This window comes from Heptranchias perlo, chromosome 29 (assembly GCF_035084215.1).
Source record: "Heptranchias perlo isolate sHepPer1 chromosome 29, sHepPer1.hap1, whole genome shotgun sequence".
NCBI classification, from domain to species: domain Eukaryota; kingdom Metazoa; phylum Chordata; class Chondrichthyes; order Hexanchiformes; family Hexanchidae; genus Heptranchias; species Heptranchias perlo.
The window spans coordinates 28969500-28990145 of NC_090353.1; the positions used below are offsets into that span (position 1 = coordinate 28969500).

General features: G+C 42.2%; 1 protein-coding gene across 2 annotated transcripts in view; it reads left to right on the forward strand.

Moving 5' to 3' along the window:
- Nucleotides 1-16200: 16200 nt before the first annotated feature.
- Nucleotides 16201-20646, forward strand: part of LOC137299552 (transducin-like enhancer protein 4) — a 135261-nt gene continuing 130815 nt past the window's right edge. For both annotated transcript variants that reach the window (XM_067968370.1, XM_067968371.1), the window contains exon 1: nucleotides 16201-16645. In XM_067968370.1, the coding sequence (XP_067824471.1) occupies nucleotides 16622-16645 (24 nt within the window). In that variant the 5' untranslated portion in view covers nucleotides 16201-16621. The remainder of the gene's footprint in view (nucleotides 16646-20646) is intronic.

Below are 20646 nucleotides of genomic sequence, written 5' to 3' on the forward strand. Positions count from 1 at the left end.
AAACAGAGATCGATAGATTTCTAGATATTAAAGACTTCAAGGGATTTGGGGATAGTGCAGGAAAATGGCGTTGAGGTAGAAGATCAGCCGTGATCTTGTTGAATGGCGGAGCAGGCTCGAGGGACCTGCTCCTATTTCTTATGTTCTTAAATGGGTCAAAGAAAAGAAAAAAACAGTGCAGGCAGAAATGACTGAGTATTATCCAGATCTTTTTTCCTTCCTGTGTTATTCTCTTTTTGCTACTCCTTTGCTGGCTGATTGTCGGGGTACAGCTCCTCAGGTAACAGCAACCTCCCAATACCTCAGCAGGCAATCAATCCTCTGGTGTAAGGCTGGGCAATGGGTGTCAATAGATTATTTCAATATGGCAGCGTCAGTGACTGGTCCACCTGTGCTCTCTAGCAGGGTTCACTGGATTGTAATCAGGATGTATCTTGGCTGATTTTCCCTTCCTCCTAGCCATGGGAAGCTGAGAGAAATTATAGTGTTCCATTTCCACTCTGGCTAAGACAAGCTAACTCAATACAGACCAGAGTTCCTCAGTGGTAGTGTTCTCACCTCTGAGTCAAACGGTTGTGGGTTCATGTCCCACTCCAGAAGCTTGAGCACATAATCTGGGCTGACAGTCCAGTGCAGTACTGAGGGAGTGCTGCACTGTCACAGGTGCCGTCTTTCGGAAGAGACGGTAAACAGAGGACCAATCTGCCCTCTCAGGTGCAGAAGAGTTCTCCCCAGTGTCCTGGCCAATATTTATCGGTCAAAAAAAGTCACTAAAAAAAGAGATTATCTGGTCAGTATCTCATTGCTGTTTGTGGGACCTTGATGTGCACAAATTGGCTGCCGCATTTCCTGCATTACAACAGTGACTAGACTTCAAAAAGTACTTAATTTGCGGTAAAGCGCTTTGGGACATCCTGAGGTTGTGAAAGAATCATAGAATCATAGAAGTTACAACATGGAAACAGGCCCTTCGGCCCAACATGTCCATGTCGCCCAGTTTATACCACTAAGCTAGTCCCAATTTCCTGCACTTATAGAATCATAGAAGTTAAATCATAGAAAGGTGCTATAGAAATGCAAGTTCTTCTTCTTCTACATGCCATACTAACACACCAGGTGATGTATTAATCATCAAACCATCAGAGGAGCCCATATTATCCAGACTTATAAGTTAAAGCAAATACGAAAACTGAAGCAAACAAAATTTTCTCAGTCACGAAGTGTAAAACTCAAATGCAACATGTATTTTTATTTAAATCAATCTCCTGCATATTTTTCCTTTAGCTCAGAATCTGTGTTTTAATGTAAGACAGCCCAACATTGTTTATCCGAGAAGTTTGGAAATCCCATTGGGATGAGTGAATAATTCTGTACTGCATTAAACAATATTAATTCAACACAGACTGATATGCAATACAGTGAAATGTACACACAGGGATGGGGGGAATTTTGATTTCATGAAATAGTGTAAAACGGGTGATAGCAAACCAGCAGCATGTTTTACATCTCCCAAATTTTTATTTCCATTGACGTCAATAGAAATAAAAATCGGGAGGAGTGTAAAACGGGCTGCCAATTCACTATCACCTGTTTTACTCTATCGCATAAAGTCACACTTACCCCCAAGATGTGCTGATAGTAACAGTCAGTGTAGCTAACCAGCCAATTGGAGGAATAGCACAGCAGATTAGACATTGGCCTTTCATATCTGGTACCTTAGTTCAAATCAAGCCCACACTGATGGGATGAAAGTTTCTGCCTGCTGGTATGGGTCCTATGTGAAATAAGAATGGATAGTCTCAGTCCATTTCCAGTGGACTTAAGTCCACATCACAAATTTGGCTCTAATTGTCACTCAGACAGATAGGCCCATCCTAATAATAGCTTGTGTGGGAAATGGATTAAATGCTATGTAGATGCAGTAGTGGGTGTTCTTCTGAAGGTGGGGTTCAGGCCTATTGTTGTGGCAGAGTAAAGGGAGCTTTACTTTGCATCTGGGAGTGCTTCATGCTGTGCTATACAAGACCCTGTTCGACAAAGATCAACCAATGGCTGCTTCAAAGGTGTGTTTCTACCTTGTTCTTTTATTTCTCTTCTTTTCTCCTCCTCTTCTCCGCCATTCTGTAAGGATCGATCTTTGCTGAAGTACGGTTCAACAGGCACAGTGCACTTTTGTGAGCCTAAACCATGAGTCTGCAGACTATTTAACTGTGGGGGGCATCACAGCAGAGCCTGATTCTGCTTCCGCCTAACATCCGTACCACACCTTCCAGCGGCCACTGGATAGCGAACAGGAGCAGTAATCCTGGCTGATTTTAACCCTCTAATCCAAGGGCACTGAGTGCCTCAATGCCTGAGCTGCATTGCATTTTTTTCCCCCTCCAGCACAACATAGGGTGGGTGAGTCAGCATTCAGTACAACTCCCAGACTGATCCACTGGTTGATGCGGAGAGGCAGATGACTATTATGCTGGTGGCCTCACCACACACATTTAAAAAATACATTTTGTTTATTGTCTCATTTACAATGATGGGAAACTGCTGAGGTTTTAGTGGTCTTTCTAGACAGGGGTCAATTTTATCGAGGTAGCTTGGGATAAGGTAGCACTCCGGTAATGCCGTTTGGCTGTTTTCACTTCATTGAAACTGACCCAACCATTAGGTGACTGCAGGGATTTGTTTCTGATCAAAATGACAGGATTTTTTTTTGTGTTTCCCCCTCCTCCCTTGCACGCGAGCTGCTGGGTAATGCTTCTTGATTCAGCAGCTATAATCGGGCACTTTGATTGGAATGCTCACCGCAACTACCAGTTCTCCTGCTCATTAATAATTTATTATCGGCCTGAAGCAAATTTGAACAATCAAGCACGGAAGCAATCAATTTCACCAGATGACGGTATCAGGTGACCTGAATGTTTCTTTTTTTAAAAAAAGGTCACTCCCCACCCTTCGGTGCAGTGACTGAAATATTAATACTGATGTCACTGAATAAAGTAAACTTACACAGGTTTACTTGTTACTGATTTACTTGTTACTGATTTTTCCGGCGTCTGTACATTGAGTGGATTAATAACGCGTCGGCATTCATTTTTCCATTGGAGAACTGAGTTTAAAGTAAATTATTTTAATCACAGTGTGACATTTCTGATTGATTGGGAACAATGATGCGGCGTCAGTTTATCCCAGAATATCGTCTGTTCAAACTTTACATCTCCTCTCTGGGTTCTCCGCCCCACCAGTTTGCATTGCTGCAGATGGTCGTGCTAAGCTACAGTGTTTACAGATGCAGCCCCCTAGTAATTCTTTCCCGTGTGAGTTTAGACAGTAGATGCCAGCAGGCTGTTCAACTAAGCGGAGGGGAGGCATCACAGACGAGCCCAATCTTACCAGCCAGTCACACACATTCTCTTTCCAACATGAGTTACTTGATCACGATCAGGAGTGGGAAACCTGGCTGATTACTCTGTTCCGCCTGGTAGCTGGTAGCTGATCAAAATATTGGAAAATTCACAAATTAGTTCTTGACCCGCCCATTCACTTCACTCTCAAGGGGCATTCTTAAGAAATTTCTTGACCTGCCAAGGTAGCTCTGAAAATGAAGCCGTGTTGCTCATCTTGCTAAGTTTGTGCTGCAACACTATTCCTGCTTTAATATTTACACTTAACCACAATTTTTTTTTAATCAAAATTAAATTCAAAGTCAGAAATTAGGAGCGACACACTGATTGCAGTAACAAGCCCGCCCTCTGTTTATAACCAAATTAAAGAGTGCTCGCAGTCAGCATATCTTGATGACACTGCCCCTTTTAATGTGTGGTTTCAAAGTCAAGTTCCGAAGCAGCCCTAATAATAATTTCATTAAAAAAAGCAGTGCATCTGGAAAACATGTTCCGGCATTGCTCAATAGGAAATGATGCGAAGCACCTTGAAAGAGCTGGTAATGTGAGCCTGTGTGCATTGCCCTATTTCTGACTCCCTGCTGTTTTCTCCCTTCAGCTAAACCTGCTGATGGCAACATTGTGGTGAAATTTATGCCAGCACTGATCTGTTGACCAGTGTATATTGCTGTTATCCTGGTGTAAAGTAGGATTGATGCAGGGGTCTGTTTGGGAGGGGGCGGCGGGGACGAGCCAAGAAGAAGGAATATTTATACTGGACTATGATAGATTAAAGGATTTATCCTAGAGGTTGTTAAAGGGACACTACTTTCATCGCAGTTGTTTGAAAACATATTAAAGGTAATGTGAGCCCCTCCCCCAGCCACTGGCAGGGCCTTGCATACAGCCAGAAAATTGTGGGCAACGTGCGACCATGGAAGGCCTCACAAAATGTACCCTCTTATGCAATGATGCAAATCATATTGAAACCGTGTATCATTGTGATGAAAGCGACACAAGGGTTTTGCAAAATACACAATGAAAGGTTTGCCAACCACTTTTTTGCATGAAGACAATAGCCCTTTAAATTGATGACAGATTTGTACTGGCAAATATTTTTGTGTCTCCAGCAAAACCAGGGATATATGTGTGTGACACATGTTAGTTCCTTGTTACAACAATTTAACTACCTTGAAATGGGATCCTCATACTCCATTCGCATTACAATGCTTCACCATTCATAAATGGGAAACCAGATGTTGGTTAATCATCAGTAATTTTGCCTGATGTTGGAAAGATCAAATTGCCAAAATTCCACTGTCTAGCAAAGTCCCTGAGGTTTTACTAACATTCCATCTCCCATTTTTTTAAACTCAGATCAAATTATTGTAATGTGAACTTGGTTGAACCCATGTTTCTTCTTCCCTTCCCAGTCCAGCATCTTCCTATTCATATTACATATGTTTTACAGTGATTATTTGATTGAAATTTTCCAGTAGATTCAACTGTTGACTCTAAAATTGACTGACTTTTCCTTGACACTTTCTTTGTACTGCAAATTGCTTAGTTAAACTGCTGTAAACTTAGTTAAACTCCCCCAATTATGGCCTCTTGCGCATCCCCAATTTCCTTCATTCCACCACTGGCGGCCGTGCCTTCAGCTGTCTAGGCCCTAAGCTCTGGAATTCCCTCCCTAAACCTCTCCACCTCTCTATCTCTCTCTCTCCTTCTTTAAGTTGCTTCTTAAAACCTACCTCTATGTCCAAGCTTTCGGTCACCTGTCCTAACATCTCTTTAGGTGGTGTCAAATTTTGTCTGATAATGCTCCTATGAAGCACCTTGGGAAGTTTTACTACGTTAAAGGCGCTATATAAATGCACGTTGTTGTTGTTGTTGTTGTTGTTGTCCGTCGTGTTGGTCTCTCCAAAAGGCTCCATTGGAAACTACGCTGCCCAGTCTAAAACCAAGCCATATAGACCAAGAATCCACTTGGGCAAGTTATTAGAAGGCACGAGGCACTGATGGAACCATACCCAGCAAGAGTCAGCACCTTTAAGGGGAGAAGAAAATTAGATGGGTGGGGGAAATATTACAATGGCCCTGCTCTGATTTTCCACTTGCTAGTGTTCAGTCTACTAGAGCAAATGAAACAAAAAATGGGCAGGAATTCCATTCTGCTGTGGCGTAGTTTGTGGGGGCAGGATCCAGGGGTACTGGAAGCGCTCACTCCAAGAGGCAAGCTCTTCATTTAAATATTAATCTATGGGAGGGGACATCCTGCACTCCATTCCCCACTGTTCTGGCATGCAGGATGTCACATGTAACTCGTCCCATGTGAAATGGGTGCCCAGAGTTGCTCGGCAGTGATGAGTACACTGATAGAAAGGACACAGTAATGTTAAAGTTAGTGTATTTAACTAATTCTTAACTGTTTCCCATTGTTTGGGGTTTCTTTCCCTGACTAACACTCTCAAAATTTCTTTTCCCTTCATTTTTATATGTCACCTCTTTGGCCCCGCCCAGCTTCAGGCTTGGCAAATGGATTGCGATGCCATCTGATCATCTCCAAGAGTTTTCAGAATGTTTGGCCCTTTATTTTGACACTACTCTTGTCACTTCCATGCAATTTTCAGCTCCCACCACTTGGAGTAAATTTGGACATTATGCGATAGCGTAAAACGGGTGATGACGAGTCGGCAGCCCGTTTTCCATCTCTCCCGACTTGCTATCACCCGTTTAACACTATCGCAACAAAGTGAAGATCTGCCCCCTAGTGTGCTCTCTGCACCTATCCAAATCTCCGCCCAAAAATATAAAAATAAGCTAACCTCAGGAAATTGGGTGGAAGCAGAACATGTCTATTTGAAATATAAAACAGTAAATGCTGGAAACACTCAACAGGTCAGGCAGCAACTGTGGAGAGAGAAACAGAGTTATCATTTCAGGTCAATGACCTTTCATCAGAAATGTTTATTTGAGTCTGTTTAAGACCAACCATTAAGCATTCGGGACTGCATTACACCAATAGCAGAAAATCTAGGCTTACCAGTCACCATCTGAAAGTGCCAAGAACCATCAAGACATATATAAAACCTCCTTGATTTATAAAATATTTATGGTGGCATAAAAGTATGTGATTTAAAGCATTGGCGCTCATAGTGCTTACCTAACAGATTTGTTCTGGCTGCACTTTCACGGTCCTGTTACAAGGGCCTGTTTACATCAACAAATGTTCATTTAGTGTCTCATTGACACATTTAAAGAACTGTACATGCATAAGATAATGTAACTTTAATGGACAATTCCAGACCGCTGTCAATTTATATTTAGTACTCACAATACTCTTCTAATGCCTAGTCCATAACACTCATTATTTTATCATTTTTTCTAGATGATAAAACAGCTTTCTAACTATGTTTTTCACTTACTTGGCAGGAGTCATTAACTGCCATGCAGAGAATGCTTAGAACCTTTTATTGGCAGGTAATGATGTGAGCACTCGACCCTGCCTGTTGCTGGCTGAAGTATAGAGGAAAATAGAAATATTGCACTCAATAGCTTTGCAATTTAAAGAATTCATATGGAACTAGTGGTTCTCCCATGGCATTGCTCACAGGTGGTCTGGAGCATGATTGAGATGCTAAGATGGAGCTATGTTTAACCTGGCCCTTCCCTTTGAGACCCACTGCTCAATTTTTCCCTTTGAGGAAATAGGCTAAATGGGCAAATCCAGGTAATTGTAACTGCTTGTAAGTTTCTGGCTCCGGGTCAGAAGATCTCAGCACAAAATAACTGCTTTTCTTTCTCTCTCTCTTTTTTAAAAGTTTGTTTTGCATCTGAAATAAGGTCTGACTCTTTGAATTGTAACATCTGGAGTTTGACGAATGTACGCTAAATGTAAGAAACACACATATATAAAATCTCCCATGGCCTGACTCAGTGTCGGTTGGAGGAAATGGTATGTTTTTTAGCTGTGTTTGTTGTAACAAACTAAGAGGTTATAACAACACCTCTGGAACAAGTAACAATATGGGCCTTACCTTTACAGTGGTACCAATTGATTTAAATTTACAGAGGGGATAGTGGCATTACCAGTTCAATGACTTTAATATATTATAGATAATAGATTGTTGACTGGTGCATAAATTAAGGACAAATTATCTGTGTTGATGGCCATCTTTTTGAGTGAAAGAAGATTCATTTTAAGAGGCAAACAACCCCTAGCTTCATATATGTTGATGATTCATAGGTAATTTCCTTGTCAAGTGATGAAAGACTTGTCACCTTGATTAACCTGCCATATTGAGAGGGTCATACTTGGTAGATAATTGAAATGTGTAGACAATGGAGAGCCCCCAAAATCTCCTTTTAAAAGAACTTCATGAACTTATCAGTTTTATCTTAAACTGAAAGGTTTTCTTTTCTTTTTATTAGTCTAATCATTACTGGTCTCCTGACCTTAAACCTGAATTCCCGCAAACAGTTCTGGCAGTCCGATAATTTTTTTGAAAATTCTGATGGATGATCAAGAATGCTGAAAATTGAGGTTCTTCACTGCACAGAACTGCTTCAAACTGAAGCGTTCTTGTACGTTCCAGCTGCTGGGTCTCTCAAATCCATCCCCTTTACATTGCCGAGAGGTTCCACAACACTGATGGCAAGAGATAAACAACTGCACATGTGCAAGATTGTGACTTTGTGCATGCACAGTTGTTTAAATCACTATATTTGTTTTCTGGCCACAGACCTGTCCAATGGATGGTGAAAGCCAACAACGGACAGGCCTTCAATGCACGGGCCAGAAATGCACAGGCCAGCAATGCACAAGCCAGCAATAGACAGGCAGCAAAGCACAAGCCAACAATGCACAGGCCCCCAATACTCAGGCGAGCAATGGACAGCCAGCAACAGCTCTTGCAGCCTAAGAAAAGCTCCGCTACTGCTTGTGACTTGGAAAATCTCCACTTGGGCAAGACGCTAGAACTGTCCCCAACCATGAGTTACTGTCTTCAGAAGGGAAAAGAGGAGAACATTGAGGTGTAAGGGAGTGGAAAGAAATGCAACAGACATTGTGTTAGAGCAAATGGGTTATGTAGATGAAGAAGCTCTGAGTAATGAAGATCGATTACATGATGAATTGGTCCATTCTTGAACAACAATACCACAAGATAAAATTCCGACTGATTCTGGAACAGATTGCCAGGAAGGGTGGTTGAGGCCTGGACACTGGATTGGTTTAAGAAACAGTTAGATGAGATAATGGTAAAATGGTAGGGTTAGTATTCTGGAAGAATGAGATTAAATAGGCTGAAGGGCCTTCTTCATCTGAAGCTATCACATGACTCCAAAAGTAATAGCGCAGAAAAGGAAAGGACACATGTAACAATTTCTCCAGGTTACTAATGTCTTGTTTAATGTTGGGTCATTTAAAATGATTAAGTTAGGGGTGGGACAGACAAAAACACAGTCCCACCCCCACTCTCCTCACACCACATTCTGATCTTTCCATTTATGGAGAGTTTCACCTCCTTCTAATTACTATTTAAATATTGTCCTCTAACCTGGTGACTTCAAACTATGTTCATTGTTTGATGAGGATTGCTGCAATATCAACATTTAATAGACGTAAGATTTATTATGCTTAACATGTGCCCTATTAAACTATGATGTGGAGATGCCGGTGATGGACTGGGGTTGACAATTGTAAACAATTTTACAACACCAAGTTATAGTCCAGCAATTTTATTTTAAATTCACAAGCTTTCGGAGGCTACCTCCTTCCTCAGGTGAACGATGTGGAAATTTCCACATCGTTTTGCTTAGGAGTTGACACCAGTTGGCAACCAATCATTTCCACATCGTTCACCTGAGGAAGGAGGTAGCCTCCGAAAGCTTGTGAATTTAAAATAAAATTGCTGGACTATAACTTGGTGTTGTAAAATTGTTTACAACTATTAAATATGGGTGTGGCCAGTAACCCATGGAGATAGTTTTTTTTAAAGAATTCTACACGTGTGATATTATCAGTACCATGACTTGGAGTTTCTTACTAGTCTGTTTGTCCCTCAGTCTCAGCAGCTGCCTTAAAATCCAATGTATGTGTCACACCATTGAGAGGAATTGCTTAGGAGTTGACACCAGTTGGCAACCAATCAATTGTCGCAATGGATAAGTTGCAGGCCCAGGTTTGTGGGTCATAAAAACCTGCATCAAAGGCTGATTTATGCATCAGGTTTCATAAAAGTCCTATGTCCAGCCCCCTCACTTTCCCCCCCGCCCCCACCAAAAAAATTACTTTACCAGTTTGCCATGGAACTAGTTAAAATGATTAGCACTGTGACTCTGCTCTGAGTAGTTTTGAAATTCTATATAAAAGATAAGATTGTCAGATCACACTCTTAAACGTACTGCCTGCCACTCCCATTCTAGGCCCATACCTCAGCCACTTTACATGTAATGAATGATGTCCATGTGCAGATCGACCTTCACTGAGCTGCTGAGACATGAACCTAGAGTGCAAGTAGTGAGCACTACTGAATAGCAGCATTTATATAATGCCTTTAACGTTAAAAAAAAGTCCCAAGGCGTTTCACAGAAACATGAGGAAAATGGATGCTTTGCCTAAAAAGAAGTTAGGAAGCTTGATCAAAGAGGTGGGTTTTAAGGAGGGTGTTAAAGGGGAGTTTAGGGAGGGAATTCCAGAGCACAGGACTTGGGTATGGCTGCTAATGGTCGGGTAAAGAGAGGTGGGGGGAATTGTGAGGGGGGGGGGCGTTGGGTAAATGCACAATAGGCCGGAGTTAGAGGAACTGAGAGTTAAGGAGTGTTATAGAGCCGGAGGAGGTTACAGAGATAAGGAGAAGTAAGGCTATGCAGGGATTTAACATGAGAATAAGAATTTTAAAGTGTGCCTGTGCATGTGTGTGCCCGTTTGTGCCTGTATGTGTGCGTCCAAGTGTGTGTGTGTCCAAATTGCTGCCACAATGTAACTGGGGTCCACCCATCCTCCAGGAGTTAATCTTAATTGATTAATTGCACAAAATATCACACAATTTTGTTTTTTTTCCATCTACCTATCTCTGATATTTAAAAAATAATAATACCTCTTGTGTATTTCTGCCTCCCTTCACCCCACGGTGTCTGTGCCTTCAGCTGACTACGGCCCACGCTCTGTAATTCGGCCCCCCCCCCCTCTTCACGTCCCTCTCCTCCTCTAAGACCTTCCTTAAAACTTATTTCCTTGGCAAATTTTTCGGCCACTCCTGCTAATATCTCTTTGGCTTGGCATTCATTTTTATGCCTCTGTGAAGCACCTTGGGATGTTTTTCTACATTTAAGGTGCTATATAAATGCAAGTTGTTGTTATGAAATATGCTACACCTCCCTTCCTGTACATCACATTTCTGGTGTTACACTCAAATTTTTGTGACACACTTCAAATAAAAGATATAATCAAAGGAACTCTGCAGGAACACAAAATAACACAGCCAGAAAATCCACACCATTTTAATTGACCTCTGCATCAACTCACCCCATTGTTTGCTTAATAGCAATTAGCCTCTGTAGCCTTAAAGACACATACACCGACATTTTAACAGGCCAGTGAAACAGCTGGATCCTTGAAGAATGCCCCAATTTATTTTTTAAAATTGAGACTGACTCTTTTACATGGGGGGCTGCTGGAATGCTGCTTGGTGTCTGCTGGGGTGGGGTAGGGGGGGAGAAAGCCTGGGCAATGCCCCCGCCCCCCAAAAAGATAAGGAAAGTCAGTTATTGACCTGGAGCTTCAAAGTTACAAGAAGTTATGACAGTTCTGCGAATGACCTCAGCAATTTACAAACCACTACAATCACCTGGATTAGCCTATTTAGAACTGCGGCCTTCCAGGGGCAGGCCAAGACAGCAACACAGTTGTACTACAGATCCCAGTCTATCAATGAGCAATGCCACAGGAGATCCCCTAAAACAAACTCGGTGTCATAGTAGCTGTGTGATGTTGGTGATCAGATGGTGCAGCATGTTGGAGCAGCAACACATAATGACAACACAAAGGTGGGAAGCAAATTTGATCCACCCACTTCACTGAGTTCTCTACCTCAGATGTGCTGATCTTCAATTGGCATTGGCTCAAATCAACATTGGCAGAGAATGGGGAAGAGGTCCCCCATCTTGTCACTCACAGGTGGTATTTGACCCATTGTGGTTGGGGAGGGGGGCAGGTTAGAAAATCTGGAGACCTATATGCTCACAAAAAGTACCAAAACAACTGAATATCTGACATCAGCATTGCAAATGACAGGAAATTAATTTTCACAAGTTGGCACAAGGAGGTACTTATTACAAATAAATAATAGTTGCTTGGAGTGTGTTACAAGGCTGCACCACAAACTCAAAGTTCAGGTGATGTCATAAACCACAAAACAACTCCTGAGCTGTGTATAAAGTTATCTGAACCCCAAGGTTGGATTACAGCATTGTAACACACTATCCAAGCCATCTGTTTTTTATATATAATATATACAACCTTCTGTTGCTGCTTGGACTTGTCTGTTCTGCTACTGTTGGCAAGTTCTGCTATTCTGGTTTGTTTCTTTCACTGCCACTGATAGCAAGGCCGCCCCAATGTTTTGTTATTTGGGTCCATTCGTCACAAGGCACTATCATGTGACAGGAAGAGGTGAGACAAAAAATTTATTATAGCGTGTTGCCAAAATATTCCACATTATAACAGTGGAATTTTAAAGTATGTTGTGTATATTATGTACTTAACAAGTGCCAGGCTTGAATTGTAGACACATGTATGCACAGCCACAAGCATATATACAAGACCCAAAATAAAACATACATGCTTGTAGTTCATCCCTTGAACATTAGTTATTTTGTACAATATATTAAAGGTGTTTTTTTTCCCCCATTGTGAAAAATGGGTGTTGGCTCTGTATGTGTTAAAGGTATCAGGATGTGTGATTTCAGCATCCTATTTTGAAACTCCCTTGATGGTTATGTGTTAATCTGAGTCATAACAATCAGAAAGGTCCCAGGTTCAATTCCTGGTCTGCGCTGAGTTAGTCAATGTTTGTTAGGGGTGGTGATCAGGCACTACAATGGTGTTCAGCACCCTCGGGCTAGGGAGGGAGGATGTCAGGCAGGGTTCTTACAACAAACAAACAACAACTTTCATCTATATCATGTCTTCAATTCAGAAAAATGTTCCAAGGTGCTTCACGGAGGCGTAAACAGTCAAAAATGGATGCCAAGCTAAAGATGAAGCTATTAGTTGGGGTGGAAAAAGCTTGGTCAAAGAGATGGGTTTTAAGGAATGGTCTTAAAGGAGAAGAAGGAGGTGAAGAGGTGGAATGGTTTACAGAGGGAATTTCAGAGCATGGGGCCTAGATGGCTGACGGCATGACCACCAATGGTGGGGTGAAGAGAAGGGGGGCGGGGGGGGAGGAATTCACAAGAGGCCAGAGTTGGAGGAATGAAGAATTCTGGGAAGGGAGTAGGGCTGGAGGAGCTTACAGAGATAGGAAGGGGCAAGGCCATGAAGGAATTAAACATGAGGATGAAAATTTTAAACTGGAGGTCTTGGGAAACCAAAAGCCAATGTAGGTCAGCAAGGACAGGCTGGGAAAGATGATGTGGGACAGGACATGAGCAGCAGTGTTGGATAAGTTGAAGTTCAGGGAGCATGGAGGATGATCACTATCAAGTGGAAAATGCATGCGTGTGGATAGCAGGTAATTGCCCTCCCTTATGGTTGAATAGCCTGCTGAGACTCATCATCTAGGTTCACATATGAAAAATGGTGACTTAAGTGTGATTCAGGTGAGTATATTAGTTAAAGAGGGTCAGAACATTTTGCTATTGTGGTTCGTACCTCATTGATAGTTTATGGTGTTTTAGGCCAATCCTGCTCCGGAGCACTGGTGGTGACTTGGTCCCAATGCCAAGTTTTATCAATGGCAGTGGTGGCTTACCACTGCAGGTACTGGAAGCTTTTATTTCAATATTGTAATTTTATTTAAGTGGTTTCTTTTCCCTCTGTGTAAGTGTCAGGAGTTTTGTTTATAAACTAAATGGGCAAAATTCTTTGGGACTGAGAAAAGCATCAACGATGAGAAGATTCCACTTTCTAGCATTTGGGAGCCCCATACTCATGGCAGTAAACAGGCGATCTCCATGTGATGGTGGAGAGGGGCATAACTGTGATTTTCCTGGCATCAGCTGTGGCTCAGTGGTAGCACTCTCGCCTCTCAGTCAGAAGGTTATAGGTTCACTTCAGAGACTTGAGCACATAATCCAGGCTGACATTCCCAGTGCAGTACTGAGGTAGGTGCCATCTTTCAGATGAGACGTTAAACCAAGGACGCTTCTGTCCTCTCAGGTGGACGTAAAAGATTCCGGGACAGTATTTCAAAGAAAAGCAGGGGTGTTCTCCCTGGTGTCCTGGGCCAATATTTATCCCTCTACCAACATCACTAAAAACAGATTATCTGGTCATTATCACTTTGTTGTTTGTGGGAATTTGCTGAGCACAAATTGGCTGCCAGGTTTCCTACATTACAACAGTGATTACATTTCAAAAGTACTTCATTGTCTGTAAAGCACTTTGGGATGTCCTGAGGTCATGAAAGGTGCTATAGAAATGCAAGCCTTTAGTAGCGTTGAAAGAAAGAATTGGCATAATGGGGAGAAGGGGCACCGACCGAGCTGACAGAGAGGAGGAAACGATAGGAAGCTAACAAGAACAGCAGCTAACAAGGAAAAAAGGAAGATGCATGGACTTGAGGGAAGAAAAAGGTCCAAAGAGATAGAGGGAAAAAAGTGGGGAGATGTAGAAGTAGAGGACAGATATAGAAAGGGATATTAATAATAAAGAAATCCTATATGAAAATTTTTACAATAATAATTTATTTGAAAATCTTTTAGTTACAAACAATGAGGAAAATGAGGCAGCAAGAATCTAAATTTTCACTGTGGGAGCATTTTCCCAGATCCTCCTAGAAAATAAATCTAAATTTAGGACTACCATCAGAAATTTCTAAGTCTGCCACTGTCCACGGCAAACTCTCACATCTACTCCACCTTGCTGTCCATGTCTGATCCCAGGCCTGCACTCCCTTGCTGCCCATGGCCTAGTCTTGGTCCTGCTCCTCCATGCCACCCACAGTCTGATCCATGATCTCCCTTGGCGCCTCTGGCCTCAACCTAAGCCCCCGCTCCTTCTTGCCGCCGCAGCCTGGTCCTGGTCCTGGACCCACTCCCCTGGCACTTTTCAATAACAAGTAAATGAGTTGTTCAGGATCCCCTCCCTGAACTCGTGCTCCCCTATTTCCAGACTGCTGTTAACATTGTCCATTCTTACCCTTTCACTAAAATATTAGCAGCATATTAATTATGTAATGTTTTCACTGCAACTAGTCAATTACCAGTGCCCCGTTGACCAATGGTGATGCCGCTGTTGATTGGCTACATTTGCGTTCCAAAGTTTTGGCTACATTTTTGTAGGTAATTTTTGTTTACATAGAAATGCATTTATTTCATTTATAATTGAAGTCCTAAATAAGTTATCTCTCCAGCAAGAAGGAGTGGGGGTTTATTAAATGATTCTTATGAATTTAGATGAATTTTGAACATTGTTTTGATTTTGGGGGTAATTATTATGCCAATGATACTGTAATTATCAGATGCATAGAGTGGCATTGGAGGACCAATCAACATTTTTTGCCCCTATTGTCACTGTTGTATTGTAGGGCATACAAAACAAATCTTTCATTATTTGACCTTTCATAAGGATAAACCCAAGCACTTATGAAATTCTTCTCTAATCACACTGCCACTATAAAATCAGTCAACAAATATCAGCAATCAATGACCAAAACTGCAGGAGTTAACACAAAGGATTACAGAGGTGATGTTGAAGATTACACAGAGGCAGGGTGTGAGCAACCTTTCTTAAAAAATGCCACTTTAACCACTGGGTGGGAGCTTGGCACATGAGGAACCAGGAAAGGACAAAAGTGGAGGGTGGGGAGGAGTTTGAAAATCCTGGCATAATTTCCAATAAAATAAGGAATAATGTACCTTAAATATTTTATATAAATTTCCTATTATCCCTGCAGATGTTGTAACCATGAACAAAACGAGTTTGCCCGTTTTCAAAACAAGTTTATATTGATACCCAGTTTCACCTCAGGTCCTTTCCTCTGGATTGGAAGGTTGCACAGATTCCGTTCATGTGAGTTCAACAAAGGTGTATAAACCTGCTCTCTGGAACTATTCTTAGCATTTAATGATCACTGAATGTGGGCATTTAATTGGTTTGCCCTGAGGGAGCGGGTCAACTTTTTTTTTTGGAGCCACTGTTTGAAAAAGAACATTTTAGCGAGTTATTATTTTTAATTTATTAAAAAAAAGTACCAACACAGCTTTTTTTTTAAAAAAAAAATTAAACATTTTTTTTCAGCATTTATACCCATCTCTCCCATTTGTTTACACCGGGGAGAGATAACTTATTTGGAACTTCAATTATAAATGAAATAAATACATTTTTATGTTTTTTTTATTACCCAAGCTACAAGAATGTAGCCAAATGGTTGGAACCCAAATGTAGCCAATGGGCGGCAGAGAGTGGCGAGGCCCCCACGTGGGTTGGGTCGGGCGAGCGGCGTCGCCATTGGCCGGCGGGGCGCTGGTAATTGACTAGTTGCGGTGAAAACATTAGATTTCACTCCAGGAAACCGCGTGTCCCTGATCTCTGCCAGTGTAAAGTCTTCGATCGGTCCTGCCTTTTATATATATATAAATATATATATTTTTAAAAAAATTATTATTTATTTGCCATTTCTATTTTTTTTTCTTTTCTTCCCCCTCCCTTCCCTCCCTGTTTCCCTTCCCTCTCTTTTTTTTTTGGGTACGGATCGCGTGTGATTTATTAATCTGCCTTTCTTGCACATCAGCCAGGACTCCGAGAGAGAGAGGGGGGGGGAAAGTATCCGACGTTACTGACAGATTTATGAGCCAATTGCGAACCATCGTCTGAAGGCTACATGATTTGATCCCGGCAGAGAAGAAGTGCTTGTTTGAATTAGTCCATTTGAACAAAGGGATCCGGGGGATGTACAACATTGTATTACACTGTGTTTGATCGCGGCTTTTTTTTTGGGGTGTGTGTGTGTTTTATAATTTCTAAAGATCGCAGCTACCTGGAGAATTTCCTTCTCCAACAGCAACAACAACAGAAAATGTTTCCTCACAACCGTTCGTCGGTAAGTGCCTTGATCTTGTATCTAAATGGAAGGGTAGATATACTGAGTCGTCGCTTCCGTACATTGCGACTGTCTTGTTATATTGTGGCCTATTTTTTTTTCTCTCTCTCTCTCGCTCCCTCCCTCAAATGAGGCTAAAGTGATACCGACACGGGGAAAATGCTAATAGTTGATCAGCTCGGCGTGTGAGTCTCTTAATAGTCCATTGTGAACCGCGTTTGCTATGTAAATACTTAAAAGCACCATGGTGGGGTTTATTTTTTAGGACCAGCGCCTTTCCTTTTCGGAAGGGTCATTTTTTTTTGTGGTTGCATTGTCCTGGCTTGGCTGGGCTCTTAGAACTCAAACTCCACACAAGTAACAACTGGAGAAAATGGAGATGCGTTGTCACTGGGGGAGGGAAAGAGAGGAGAGAAAGGCGCTCGGCACGAAATAAAGAGAGGGAGTGGGATCCGAATAAAAGTGAATTAGTTTTTATTTGTTTACACCGTACGGTAAATCGATTTGGGACTTTAAAAAAAAAAGCCCTCAGCCCGCCCACTGTTTTACAACGCCTTTCACTTTAATCCGAGGGGGCATGTGCCCCACACGTGTGGGGCAATGAGCAAAGGAAAGGCTCGCTCGAATTACAGTCGGTTGTTTACATTGGCATCTGGGGGTGACGGAGGTCAGATAATTCTGGGTATCTGTCACAGTGCTGATGTCTGTGCAGTGACTTCAACCCCCCCCCCCCTTAACTTGCATCCCCTTGTTAGCTGAGGATATACGGAAGGACTGACTGTCATTCTCGACGTGTTTATTTTTAATATATTGGAGTTTTTTTCCCCCTCTCTCCTACCGATCTTTGGTGGATCACAGCACCACTCCTTAAATGGTGTGTCGGCCACCATTATACCAGGACAATGGTGAATATTGCTGTCGAGACTTAAAAAAAAATCCTGAAGGCATTGACTTCCTTACTGGGGCAATAGTTGCCCTCCGCACAGATGCAGTTCCAGCAGGGGTTACTGAGCAGGGGCCCTGCTGTGTTTTTTTTTCCACCCCCTTCCCCAACCTGGGATGCCATTTGTAGTACTTCCTACTGTTGTCCCAGCCATGATCAGTCTAACTGGGAATGTAAGGGGGATACTGTAGGATCTTTCTGCCCAAATGTGTAAATGGCCTTCCTCATTCATCAAATCATACAGCACAGAAGGAGGCCATTAGGCCCATCATGTATGTGCTGGCTCTTTGAAAGAGCTATCTAATTAGTCCCACTTCCCTGCTCTTCCCCATAACACTGCAGATTTCCCCTTTTTTCAAGTATTTATCCAATTCCTTTTTGAAAGTTACTATTGAATCTGCTTCCATCACCCTTTCTGTCACAGTGCTGATGCCTGTGCAGTGACTTCAACCCCCCCCTCCCCATTCCAGAACATCGTAACTCGCTGCGTTTTTTTAAAAATTCCTCCTTTCCCCTTTTTTTGTGAAACCTGGGGTCTTCCTGGTCTGTTTGGCTCAGAGATAGTGTTTTGTAATATTTTAAACTGTATTTTCAGCCTTAAATGTGATGTTTTATATTTGAATTCATTTGTACCTTTTGGGACATGTTTCAATCGTGAAGTGGGTGGCAAAATGATTAATGTTCCACATGTCTCCTCCAGGTTGAATGTTTCTGGTTTATATTGTGACACCAGTTTATAGGAACATGGGAATTGCTAGACGAAAAAAGATCAAGGCCCATCTAATTCACCTTCTACCATCCTGGTAGTCGCATGATACCTTGCCAATGGTTAGTCAACAACTCCATTATCAATTAATCGCTCTCAATTAGTCTACAACTGCCCCAGACTTGAGATGAGGAAAACCCCAGTGGTGGAAAGTATGAAACCCATATGTGTGGTGCCTGGGTTGTCCCTCTTGGAGTGTGGAGGAAGGTTGGGAACTATGAGGCTACTGCCAAGTTTTCATATGAAGGGTGGTGGAAATCTGTAACTCATTCCCCAAATGGCTGTGGATGTTTTGTAAATTGAAATTTTCAAGACTGACATCAATTTTTGTTAGGAGAGGGTACCAAGGGATATGGAACAAAGGTGGGTAAATGGAGTTGAGGTACAGATCAGCCACGTTCACTCTGGGGTTGAGTCCATGTCGCGTGTGAAAGATATTGTCTAATTGGTATGTGGAGGTAGTACTTGCTACAAAGTGACATTGAATGTGTAATGGCACATAACCTTTTATTTGCCAAGCACTCGTAACTTAAATTCTGTTGAAACATGTCATTGTGATTATAGCGTTCTTTGGCCTTTTCACTCACTCACTTTAGTGGCAAAGACTATATTGGCCGGACCAGGCACCCAAGTTTGTCTGAAGATGTGAAAAATAGGGCTTCAGTGAGGGGAATCGCTGCACGAGGGTTGCCTGGTGTCTGTCCCAAACAAGCTTGCTTATAGCTGGTCTGCAATGAAGTTAGGCTATGTACATCATGGTACATTGTGCCGTTTGCTGTGCTTGGGCTATTTGTTGATGGATGAACCCACTCATCCCAGTCATCTTGCATTCTGTGCACGTGCTGCGTACACAAAAAGCAAAATGCCTGTGTGACTGGTTGCCTACTCTGGAGTCGCTATTATGTAAACAGAGACCAACTGGGTGGAGTAAATGTATTTGGATGAATTTTTGCTCTACGTGTAAAGGAAAAAGTTTGATAAGTTTCTGTTTATAATGTCGTCTTACTTGAGCAATTTTCTTGCGCATGGTTGAATTAATTCGTGCAGTGCTAGAATGGATAAAAGGCTACACTTCTCTTTCTATATTTTAAAGAATTCCCTACATCAGACTGTAGTTCTCTTTCCTTCTCTCCCCTTCCCAGCAGCTAAGCCCTCCTATAACCTGCTGATCAGAGCTGCGAAACTTGGCCCAGTATTTTTCCCTTTTCTCAATTCCAATTCCCTGGAGGTCACCATATTGTGAGTTATAAGCATATGGCTTCATTGGATATGACCTCACTTGAGCTAAACAGGAGTCCCTTATTTCCCCTTCCTGCCTGTCCCTTAAAAAATCTTTCATGTCTTCAGCCTTCTAACTGCTGAAAAGTTTTCAGTAACCTTCCCAGGCCCCATTCCTCCCACCTCAGATAGCTTTCCAAGACCCAAGACCGCCTTTCTCCTTGCATAATTTTTCACTTGAATAGTTTTAAGTTAAACATTTTTCTTCTTGGATCGCCATGTATTTATGTCATTCCTATTTTCTCTTTCCCGCCCGCCCCCCATTCTGAGGCATTGACTCTCGCTGGGTGATGGCAGCTATACCTCACCTAAGTTGTCTTTCATCATGTGTGAGGCTACATAGCAGACTGTACTGCTGTTGAGGACATCACAGCTAAGTCGATCCTGTCCACACCTGCACTTTTCAGCAGGGGTTGCTGGATAGTAATCAAGTGGGAAGCCTTTTTATTCTGTCTCCCCTCCCTAGCTCAGGGGCAAAGTGCCTACTGCGAATATCAGCTAAATGAGTTAGACCTGGGATTGAACCTGGAACCTTCTGCTTCATATCGTCTATTAGCACACCACAGGGTGCACTTACACCCTTAGCCATTGGGGGAAGCAGCTTCCCGCCCCCCCCACCATGCATTCTAATAGAAATATTGGATTATAGGAATAATAGAGTAGGGTTGCTACTTTATATTGTACAAAGGCAGCACCACAACTGATCCTTTATTGGATTAGCAGATGAAATACTTGACACAAAAGTGATAAGTCTCATTTGCATGTAGTTAACCAGCTACTGTAACTCTTTGTAATGACTGCTGATTAGATTTTTTTTTTCAGAAACCAATACAGTAAACCCAGTGATATGGAGCTCAATGGGTCAGATTTACACTCACTTAGCAGCAGGCTTACATTTAGCGATAAGAGATGAGTAAATCTCCTCAGTACTTTGGCAGAATCTGGTCTTGTAAGTGCCCATTAGGATCAATAGCCACACTTTAGGTATGGCCTTATCTCTCATGTTTATGTGTA